This window comes from Polypterus senegalus, chromosome 2, assembly GCF_016835505.1.
Source record: "Polypterus senegalus isolate Bchr_013 chromosome 2, ASM1683550v1, whole genome shotgun sequence".
NCBI classification, from domain to species: Eukaryota; Metazoa; Chordata; class Cladistia; order Polypteriformes; family Polypteridae; genus Polypterus; species Polypterus senegalus.
Window position 1 is genome coordinate 314,208,230 of NC_053155.1, and position 11,945 is coordinate 314,220,174.

The following is an 11,945-nucleotide window of genomic DNA, read 5'->3' on the forward strand; positions in this document are numbered from 1 at the left end:
GATTTGAAGTGAGCCAACAAATGACAAGCTGACATGTCTGCCCTCAAACTCCATTTCATTTCAACAGATGACTAGCTAAACTTGGATTTCAAACTCAACCAATTTCACTCCAACCAATCTCTTAACGAGAAGCCGATTCTTGCTGATAATTAAACTTGTTATTTAATTCTATGGCTTGTTGATGCTCTCATTCTGCCACAGCAGACATTTCCAAAAGTGTTGATTTTCTATTTTTTCTAAGAACACCCTCAAGATGTTTTGGTGACCTTACTGGAACCTTCACCTTTCTTTATTTTCAGATATTGTGTGAGCTGATCATGTGGCGGCTTGTTTTGTGTCTCATTATTGTTTGGCAGCTAGTTAAGGAAAAAGAAACAACTAAGGGGCCAAGTTAATTAAAACTAAGCCAAAATAAATTAATCAGCAGCAAAAACTGGTCACTAATTAAGAAGGTGGTTAGAATGAAAACCTGCAGCCACTGCAGCCCTCCAGGACCGGAGTTTGACACTCCTGCTCTGAGGTAACTCATCAATATTCATGAGAAGGGGTGGAGCTTTCAATCAAAACACAATGGCGAGTAAACGCGAAGCCGTATTTAGAACAAACTGAAACTGATGCATTAGTTGAATTAAATGATTACTGATGACAGTGTCTGCGGTGGGTTGGCACCCTGCCCAGGATTGGTTCCTGCCTTGTGCCCTGTGTTGGCTGGGATTGGCTCCAGCAGACCCCCGTGACCCTGTGTTCGGATTCAGCAGGTTAGACAATGGATGGATGGATGGATGATGACAGTGTGAGTTTGGTCATCGGACGCCGACTCAAAGGGGCACGTCGATCATGCGGATCGGGCACTGACATTCGACCCTCTTATGTGCAAGCAACAGAAAAAAAAATATAAGAAAGATGCTCAAAGAAACACACTTGTGCTGTCCCAAATGCATGCTATGTGTTGGTGACGGTTTCAAAGCATGTCACATGGAGGACGTGTCCCAAGATCGCATCAGCACAGCAGTGGATGTAAATTAGACCTTTGCTGGTGTTTTGGTATTGACAGGTTTCTGTTACACAGAATAACAATTTTTCTTGTTGGAAAATCTTCAATGTTTTGATTCATTTTTTTTCTGGGGGTGTAATAAGAATGTAAGTTTAATGTCACTATGCTCTGTATAATAATTATTTTTTAAATCCACTCACATGTACAGGCCAGGCCAAAGTTAGCACACAGGGGCTCTCAGCATTTAGAACTGCTGGGCAAGCATTTGAAGAGAGAAGGGGACAACTACGAAAATGGGCATTGGACTATTTCTGTATGTTAGAGATGAAATGGAATCCTCTCCTTCCCTTGTTTGGACCCTAAGTGAGGGTCTGCACGTGGAGAAACCAGTAGAAAAGACTTGGACAGCAGCCAAATACTTTGAAGCCAATGGACAGATGGGTGATAACGTCATCCGTCCTGAAAATCCCTTCAGCGCGGTGATGAAAATGACAAACTATGCACAAAGTGTCATGGCTTCCTCGTCTGTCATGACACGTAAATCGTCATTAAAGAAAGCTAAGTTATTTTCTCTTATGTGATTTTTACTGCCGGATCACTACGGGAGGAATATCGCCTTTTTTTTACATTATATCTATATAGTTTCGGGTGTCTTAAAACGCAGCAATTACAAAAGAACTTATTCCAGCTAGAGAGCTAGTGACCCCCAAAAGGAACAGGGGTAAACATAATACTATGAAGGCTACAAAGGAGTTAAGAAGCCCCACAAAGTAGCGATTACTAATCCCAGCTTCTCCCCCTGCAAGCCCCCCTGGAACCCAACAGGGCTGCCCCCTGAGACTACAAGTCTGTGTGGGAATCCTAGCCCTGGGATGCTGCTGCCCTCTAGTGTACCGGGGGAACCGCTGGTCTGAATAGGTCGTCTCCCTCTGCTCCCCCAATACACTGGCCGATATCTAACACATCTATCTATTGTGACAGATGGCCTGCGTTCTTACCTGGGATGGGATGCCCTCGAGGCAGAAGGACAGGGAGATACACAGGGCTTTTTCTCCCCCAGGGCGCTAATGGCAGCGAGCCCAGGCTCGGATTCACACATGGGTGCCCACAAGGCATGACAGGGTATTGTAGTCCCGGAGTTGATGTATTTTTGGGTCCCATGGGGGCCGCCAAGGGGAGCTGTGGGATATGTGAGTCCCTACTCCATAGGGCTCAGACCTCACCTGGAAGTGCATCGTGTCACTGGAAGCACTCCCGGGGATTAGATGAAAAGGAGCCGCCTGCCTGACGTGGATGAGCCAGAGGTGGGAGGAAGGTGGGCAATGCTGGCAAAGAGGAGTGGAGGAGGCAGTGGTTTGTGGGAGACACAGAGAAGACAAAGACTTGCTGGATGCTATCTTGTGTTTTCATTGTAGTTGTGGTTGTGACTGTGGCAAGAAATGCTTGGTGTGGAAGACTTTCCAATAATAAAGACACTTTATTGAGTCTGAGCCAGCTTGTGTGAGGTGTTTCGGGAGCTGAGCGCCCCCTGGTGTCCACACTATCATATAGTGCCTTTCATATCTTCATAGTGTGAGCACTACTGAAAGGTGCTACATATTAAAGAACTGAAGTCTGACTGCTTCACTAACTAGTCACACCATTTATTTCTTATCTGTTGGAGTCATTTCACCTGCAGGTACAGCAACTGTAAAATATGGAAATAAGTTTATTCGGTTAGTAAATAATCTTTGGACGGTAAGCTCCTTTTGAAAGGCACTATATAAATAAAGGCTGATTGAGTTACAGATTAGTCACACCATTCCTTAGGTATGTGAGTTAGTCAATTATCCTCACTTTAAAATATGGAGACAGGTGTATCATACCCATAATTCATCATTGCATGGTGCGCACTGCTGAAAGGCACTATATAAATAAAGATGGATTCATTCACGGATTAGTCACACCACTTGTTCCTTATGTGAGGACATCACTTCTCTTGCTGCATGGCTGACTCTTAAGGGCACTGAAGCTGTGTAATTCATCTGTGGATGGTGAGCACCACTGAAAGGTGCTATATAGAGAGAAAGAGGCAAAAGATAGGTAGGTAGATAGATAGATAGATGTGAACAGTACTATGTAATAGATAGATAGATAGATAGATGTGAACGGCACTATATGATAGATAGATAGATAGATAGATGTGAACGGCACTATATGATAGATAGATAGATACTTTATTAATCCCAAGGGGAAATTCACCTACTCCAGTAGCAGCATACTGATAAAAAACAATAATAAATTAAAGAGTGATAACAATGAAGGTATAACAGACAATAACTTTGTATAATGTTACCGTTTACCCCATTCAAAGGGTGGAATTGAAGAGTCGCATAGTGTGGGGTCTCCTCAGTCTGTCAGTGGAGCAGGACGGTGACAGCAGTCTGTCTGTTGCTGAAGCTGCTCCTCTGTCTGGAGATGATCCTGTTCAGTGGATGCAGTGGATTCTCCATGATTGACAGGAGTCTGCTCAGCGCCCGTCGCTCTGCCACGGATGTCAAACTGTCCAGCTCCGTGCTTACAATAGAGCCTGCCTTCCTCACCAGTTTGTCCAGGCGTGAGGCGTCCCTCTTCTTTATGCTGCCTACCCAGCACACCACCCATGGCAGATGTTGAAGGATGCCAACCTTCTAGTGAAGTATAGTCGGCTCTGTCCTTTCTTACACAGAACATCAGTATTGGCAGTCCAGTCCAGTTTATCATCCAGCTGCACTCCCAGGTATTTATAGGTCTGCACCCTCTGCACAGTCACCTCTGATGATCATGGGGTCCATGAGGGGCCTGGGCCTCCTAAAATCCCCCACCAGCTCCTTGGTTTTGTTGGTGTTCAGTTGTAGGTGGATTGAGTTGCAGCATTTAACAAAGTCCTTGATTAGGTTCCTATACTACTCTTCCTGCCCACTTCTGATGCAGCCCACAATAGCAGTGTCATCAGTGAACTTTTACACGTGGCAGGACTCCGAGTCATATTGGAAGTCTGATGTTTATAGATTGAACAGGACCTGAGAAAGTCCACTCCCCTGCGGTGCTCCTGTGTTGCTGACCACAAAGTCAGACCTGCAGGTCCCGAGACGCACATATTGAGGTCAGTCTGTAAGATATTCCACGATCCATGCCACCAGGTGTGAATCTACTCCCATCTCTGTCAGCTTGTCCCTGAGGAGCAGAGGTTGGATGGTGTTGAAGGCGCTAGAGACGTCCAGAAACATAATTCTTAGAGCACCACTGCCTCTGTCCAAGTAGGAGAGGGATCGGTGTAGCATGTAAATGATGATATCCTCCGCTCCCTCCTGGTATGTGAAACTGCAGAGGGTCGAGGGTGTGGCGGACTTGTGGCCTCAGATGGTGAAACAGCGGCCGCTCCATGGTCTACGTCAAAGGAAAGCTGATCATCGTGATCTAAAGGCAAGAGCAAAAATCAGATGTCAAAACATTCAAGCAAAGTATTGTTTCCCTAAATAGCTAGCAACCTCGAGTGCTTATACTGAGAATTATTAAGCCACCACCATAATAATAATAATACCCAGCCGGGATGTCATACAATGCATTGTTGTCAAAACGCGTGACTGGCACCGTTGCAACAAACAACATGGCTGTGACCATGAAATGATACCCGAAAGATGTCAATAATGGGACAGTTAAAAAAAAATAGCAAATGTAAAAAATGTTTTTTAAAATTCATAAACGTTAAAGACAAAACAGTTTACTGATGGAAATTAAAATGAGTGTAATATTTACTCAATTCTATGTCAATCTGCAGTATAAGATGGCTGCTGTGCTCTTTTTGTGCAGGGCTTGGGCTTTTTAATGAGGTACCGTATTTACTGGATCATAACTTTAGAGTTATAAGATGACCCCCATGCTCTTTTGGCTGAAGTTTGCTGGTTGAAAGTGTAAAGAAGTACCGTATTTACTAATAAGTCCACTTGTGAATATAAGCTGCCCCCGTGCTCTTAAGATCTTTGGTGAATTTGTGAGCCTTTTAGACAGTTTGTGTTTTTATTTTTTTCTTTCACACATTCCAGGTTTACATGGAGCTTTGCTATTTTATTTTTTTATTTATTTTTTCTTGTGTGGCCTCTTTATGATTAATCTTTGCGGGACATCTGAAAGCATACACACTTGCAGAGTGTGTCAAGTGGCTGAGGGTGGTACCCAGCTGGGACGCCCAGGAGGACCAGAGGAGGGCTTACGCCTCCTCCAGACCACGAGAGGGCGACCGCCCTGGTGGCTTTGGGGACTACGGGAACTGAGCTTGGAAGCTGAACCCTATAGGGGCCCATGGTCACCGCCAGGGGGCGCCCGAATGCCTGAGAAGCCCTGGCCCTTAGCACTCCTGCCTCACCCAGAAGTGCTGGGGGGAAGAAGACCAGGGACACCCGGAGTGCTTCCGGGTGCGCAACCAGTACTTCCGCCACACTGGGGAGTACCAGCGGAAGATTATCGGGTGGCACCTGGAGCACGTCCGGGTAGGGATAAAAGGGGCCGCCTCCCTCCATTCGTTTGCTGGAGTCGGGAGTGCAGAGGACAAAGTCTTGGTGGAGAGGAATGGAGGCGGCCTGAAGCAGGAAGAGGCATTTTGTGAGGACCTGGAGTTTGGGGGAGTTTTGGGGTAGTGTGCACCTTTGCAAATAGTAAATATGCAGATGAAACGTGTGCTGGGTGAACTGTCGGTGTCCACCAGTCTGTGTCCGGGCCATCTAGCAGAAGAGCCACGTATGGATCTAACGAGCAAAGCTTATCCTACGGGGGACAATAAGAAGAAAGAAAAGATAATCAAACTGGGACAAGGAAATAGAGAATGGAGGCATTGCCGGCTTGTTCTGATTATGTAACCCGTCAATAGAACCGTCTGCCAATAAACTGCCCTCTAAGACCTCCTCCATTACCACAAGATAAACTCATTATTGGCTTTTGTCCCTAGGTGAAGGATGTCAGAATATATATTTTAGTTTAGCAGAGCCTTTGTTTCTTTTTGTGGAAAATTCCTCTATATGGGGGGGCAAAAGGTTTGCAAAGCTGGAAAGGGTGAAAGGGTGGCACAGGCTGGGGTCAAGCCCACATAAGTTAGGATTGAAGTACAGTTTGTGCCTGCAGGATAGCATGGAGAACACCACTAGGGGGCGGTAAGTGCTGTATATGTAAATGCATGGATTTTTAACCCCTGATTGTCTGCTGGTGTTATAGCAGTGCAGCTCTCAGTGTTTCCGTAAAGGAAGAGGGTTTATCGTAACGAGTTGATTTTGTGTCACAGACCTGCCCCTTATGATAAGCTTACTATTTACCCCCATGAATTTAATTCACACCCCCTCAATTCCTGTCTTTCCAGACTGTCTACAAACTCTGGCTGTGTTCCCAGTATTTTGAAGCAACACAACATCACTGCAGTAAAAGAATTCCTTGCAAGCAATACTGTTTGGAAGTCCAGACGAGGTGTCCGTTTATATTGCCAGACAATGATGATGTCGTCTATGGAGGAATGCCAAGTTTTTTATGTACAGGTAAACCACACCAATCTGGGGGAAAAAGGGCATGCTGGCAGTTTTGGGGGTGGCGAGGGAGTAGTGGGCAGAGTTTGGGCTGTGGAAATGTAAAGAAAGCAGGAAGTTATATTTCACAGTTAAAAGGCAGCAGCCAGAGAGAGAGAAACCCCAAACAAATCGGACCTCCAACACGGAGGATGGCACTGCTGATGGGCCTGAAAGGGTCAGAAAACGCATCCCAGAAATCCATTCTCTTGGTATGGTGACAGAAAAAAAGAATCCAAGAATTAGTCTCCCCTTCATTCCAAAAATGTTAACGTGGGATTTCCAAATCAGTGTGTGGGTTAACTAGAAAGTAGAAATGAAGTTAAGGCAATGGAAGACATAACACATTTTGGTGGGTGCATTTCAACTGAAATGTCTTTATTGGTCTGTTATTAAAATACCACAATGGTTGCTAATATTATTATTATATGCTGTGGCCACTAGAGGCGCTGTTGCACTGTGAAACCCACAAGACAGATGTCCAAGACATACTTGTAGAAAACACCAAGAATAATTTTAATAACTTTTTTAAATAAAGTGCACAAAGCACCACATACTCCACAATTCGTAAATCAATAACCAATAAACACAGCAGCTCCGTTACACACCCTCCCAACTCCTAGCTTTCTTTGCTGGGTTTCCCAGAGTCCTTTAATAGTCCACTTCCGGGTTGTCGTCACAATAGTAGACCCAGGTTCTTGGTGAACTCACCCTGGCGGCACCCACGGCACCCAACAGGGCTGAGGAAACAGACTCCACGTCCCAGAATGCTTTGAGGAAATCCAGGGAATCGTTGCCGTCCAGGGGAGCTGCCACCTAGCATCCCGGGGGATGCAGTGTTCTGAAAAGGCTGTCTTCCGCCATTCTTTTCTTTCAGGGACGTCCCGGCCGTCCATCACAATCCTTAACACTAAAATTCCTGAAGGTTACAAAAAAACTTGGAATCCTCGTCCACCTTAAATCCCTTCTCACCTCTCCCATCAGCGTCTTTTGTTTAGTAAATGTGTTGATCAGCACAAGCAGCAAGCAGCCTGCTATCCTGTCCCACCCACCACTGAAGCTCAATTCGAGCAAAATGTTCCCCAGCTTAAGCCAAGGCTCCTTATCTGAGTGTGAGGTGCCTGGAGTTGTATCTTCTTATACACAGTGCATCCGGAAAGTATTCACAGCGCATCACTTTCTCCACATTTTGCTATGTTAAAGCCTTATTCCAAAATGGATTAAATTCATTTTTTTCCTCAGAATTCTACACACAACACCCTATAATGACAACATGAAAAAATTTACTTGAGGTTTTTGCAAATTTATTAAAAATAAAAAAACTGAGAAATCACATGTCCATAAGTATTCACTGCCTTTGCTCAATACTTTGTCGATGCACCATTGGCAGCCATTCCAGCCTCAAGTCTTTTTGAATATGATGCCACAAGCTTGGCACACCTATCCTTGGCCAGTTTCGCCCATTCCTCTTTGCAGCACCTCTCAAGCTCCATCAGGTTGGATGGGAAGCGTCGGTGCACAGCCATTTTAAGATCTCTCCAGAGATGTTCAATCAGAGTCTGGGCTCTGGCTGGGCCACTCAAGGACATTCACAGAGTTGTCCAGAAGCCACTCCTTTGATATCTTGGCTGTGTGCTTAGGGTCGTTGTCCTGCTCAAAGATGAACCGTCGCCCCAGTCTGAGGTCAAGAGCGCTCTGGAGCAGGTTTTCATCCAGGATGTCTCTGTACATTGCTGCAGTCATCTTTCCCTTTATCCTGACTAGTCTCCCAGTTCCTGAACCCCACAGCGTGATGCTGCCACCACCATGCTTCACTATAGGGATGGTATTGGCCTGGTGATGAGCGGTGCCTGGTTTCCTCCAAACGTGACGCCTGACATTCACACCACAGAGTTCAATCTTTGTCTCATCAGACCAGAGAATTTTGTTTCTCATGGTCTGAGAGTCCTTCAGGTGCCTTTTGGCAAACTCCAGGTGGGCTGCCATGTGCCTTTTACTAAGGAGTGGCTTCCATCTGGCCACTCTACCATACAGGCCTAATTGGTGGATTGCTGCTGGAAGGTTCTCCTCTCTCCACAGAGGACCTCTAGAGCTCTGACAGAGTGACCATCGGGTTCTTGGTCACCTCCCTGACTAAGGCCCTTCTCCCCTGATCGCTCAATTTAGATGGCCGGCCAGCTCTAGGAAGAGTCCTGGTGGTTTCAAACTTCTTCCACTTACAGATGATGGAGGCCACTGTGCTCATTGGGACCTTCAAAGCAGCATAAATTTTTCTGTAACCTTTCCCAGATTTGTGCCTCGAGACAATCCTGTCTCGGAGGTCTACAGACAATTCCTTTGACTTCATGCTTGGTTTGTGCTCTGACATGACCTGTGAACTGTGGGACCTTCTATAGACAGGTGTGTGCCTTTCAAATCAGGTCACATCAACTGAATTGACCACAGGTGGACTCCAATGAAGCTGCAGAAACATCTCAAGGATGATCAGAGGAAACAGGATGCTCAATTTGGAGCTTCATGGCAAAGGCTGTGAATACTTATTTATATGTGCTTTCTCAATTTTTTTATTTTTAATAAATTTGCAAAAACATCAAGTAAACTTTTTTTCATGTTGTCATTATGGGGTGTTGTGTGTAGAATTCTGAGGAAAAAAATGAATTTAATCCATTTTGGAATAAGGCTGTAACATAACAAAATGTGGAGAAAGTGATGCGCTGTGAAAACTTTCCGGATGCACTGTATGTACAGTAAAGAACCATCAATAACAAATCAAATCAATAATATATTGCACAATTATTGTAAAATTTGAATAAATCAGACTCTGCAGCTGCATGAATAAAAGGTAAAGTACCACTTGATAGAAATCAAGTGTTTACACACACACAGACATAATTCCAAAAATGGTATTTTCAAACTTGGGGAAGACTAAAACGTTGAGATTCGTCAAAATCTCAAATTAAAATTTTTGGACGATTACAATACTTTCCCTAAATGTCGTATTCGAGAAAGTCAGGGAGGTCTAAAACATAAAGATTAATCAATATCTCGACATCACATCTTTGGACGATTACAACATTTTCCCTACATTTTGTATATGAGAAGTTCAGGGAGAACTAAAACGTTGAGATTCATCAAAATCTCGACATCGAATCGTTGGACGATTACAATACTTTCTCTATACTTCGCATAAAAGAAAGTTAGGCAGGTCTAAAACATCGAGATTCATCCAAATTTCGACATCAAATCGTTGGACGATTACATTTTCCCTACATTTTGTATATGAGAAGTTCAGGGAGAACTAAAACGTTGAGATTCATCAAAATCTCGACATCGAATCTTTGGACGATTACAATAACTTCTCTATATTTCGCATAAAAGAAAGTTAGGCAGGTCTAAAACATCGAGATTCATCCAAATTTCAACATCAAATCTTTGTATGATTACAATAACTTCCCTATACACCCTATTTGAGAAAGTAAAAAGACGGATGATTGCGATCCCGCCAGCTTCTTAAGATTCCCTTTTAAATTCTGTGCCATGCCTTCTTTCTCCCAGCAACCCCCACAGCAGCAGCTATAGTTGCCCAATGCCACCGAACTCCTGGGACTGCTGAGAATTGTAGTCCATTTGAAGAAGCAGCTGCTATACATTTAACAATTAGCAAAAACAATGTGCCTTACATATTGTGAGCAAACTACCAGATAACTGAAATGTGGATTACGTGACACCAACAACAGCAGATTTATTTTTATTTTTTCCATGAATGTTCCTCACCTTGTTTTCTGTTGGACAGCATTGCTCACCATTGGCTTGCATTATATCGTGAACTTTCTTTTTTAATCTTCGTTGTTCCTAAAACCATGAGATTAATCATTTTTCTTGGTCATTACTACAGTTACATATAAAAGACATTTTGGGTTTAGTTTTCATTTAGTGAAGTTTTTCAAGCATGTAATTTGTGTTTTATCCATACACCTGTAGCAGCTCTTTGAGTCTACACTCAGCGTTCTACTAAATGATAGTCATTGATTAGGCACATGAAAGAAGAGGCCGTTATCCTCGAAAGCAGCACCAGGTATTTATAAAATGGTGGGCTTAAATTTATCTCAAGTTGGGTTATTATTATTATTATTATTATTATTAAACCAGTAACGGCGCACTGCATGATAACGTACAGTGAATACACTTGACTTGAGCATTCCTAGTCTTCATCGTCTTTCTCTGTACGTTTTCCATTCATGTGCTCAGAGGTTTATGCGCTTGCTACTTCCTGAGCTGCTCTTCTTTTCTCCACCCTAGCTGACCGTTTCTCCTCTTCTTCCATCGGCATCTTTTCGCGTTAAAACTTATTAAACATTTTTGTAACAGCGCATCATATTCAAAAGTATTTATTAAGTTTCATTGATATTTTAATTAAGGGAGGTGTGTATTAAAATGGATGCAGCGTAGGCTAACTGTCAATTGTAATAAAAATTAATGGGTGGTCATGGGCCTACCCAGACCCCTTCACTCATGTCATGTTTCTCCCAAAACTGAGCGATAACGCTTTCCCCTTATTTTCCAGGGCTCTTGGATAACCCTCCGACCAATGCAGAACCAGAGTGCTGTGATGTCAGATGGGACTTTATAGCAGATCACCAATCCAAAGGGACTATAAAAGCAACCGATTCCGTCTTGTACCATCATAGGACATCGCTTGCAACCTCTGCAGCATCCAGACTGTGCAACAGCAGGCTTAAACTGTGCATCTTAGTGCTAATTCTCTTACATACGGTCGTCACGGTGACGGCAGCACAGAACTCCACGGGGCTCAGTTTGGGGGGGCTCTCGACTCTGGAAGACCACCCGACCAATGAAGAGTGACGGAGCCCGGCCGATTGGCCACTGCTACCAGCACAGCCAAGACCATGGATCCCATCGGCAAGAAAGTGAGAGGGGTGGGCCGAGATCGCAAACAGAAGGGACACACGCACACACGTATGTACACCGACACACGCAAAGGAGAAGGACAAGGAGCGAAACGCCACAGCCTTTTATTAACTTGAGGTTTTCCTTAGAAGCCAGTTTTCTAGTTTTCCCACACCATTTTATACACTGGGATTTACTGTTTGGGATTTTTTTGCACTAGGTTATTCTAAGATTTATTTGGTTCCCTTTTCTTTTTTTTTTTTCTTATTTTGGATTATTTAATTACTTTTGATTCAATATTATTATTAGTATTATTTTTTTTTTTTTTCTGGGGCAGGGGTATTTTGTTGATTAAAAAAATAAAACTTTACCTGGTCAGCACTTTTAGTTCCTAGAGTGTGCGTCCATTCACTGGTCTCTGTTGGTTTTTATTTGTATGGCACAGCCCTGGGCTGGCAGTCTTCTTCCATTAATGC

General features: G+C 43.9%; 1 protein-coding gene across 1 annotated transcript in view; it reads left to right on the forward strand.

Annotated features, from left to right (window-relative positions):
- Positions 1 to 11,701, forward strand: part of LOC120524075 (transmembrane protein FAM155A-like) — a 568,921-nt gene extending 557,220 nt beyond the window's left edge. The window contains exons 2-3 of the mRNA XM_039745931.1: positions 6,363 to 6,534; positions 11,126 to 11,701. Of these exons, the coding sequence (XP_039601865.1) occupies positions 6,363 to 6,534; positions 11,126 to 11,424 (471 nt within the window). The 3' untranslated portion in view covers positions 11,425 to 11,701. The remainder of the gene's footprint in view (positions 1 to 6,362; positions 6,535 to 11,125) is intronic.
- The last annotated feature ends 244 nt before the right edge of the window (positions 11,702 to 11,945 follow it).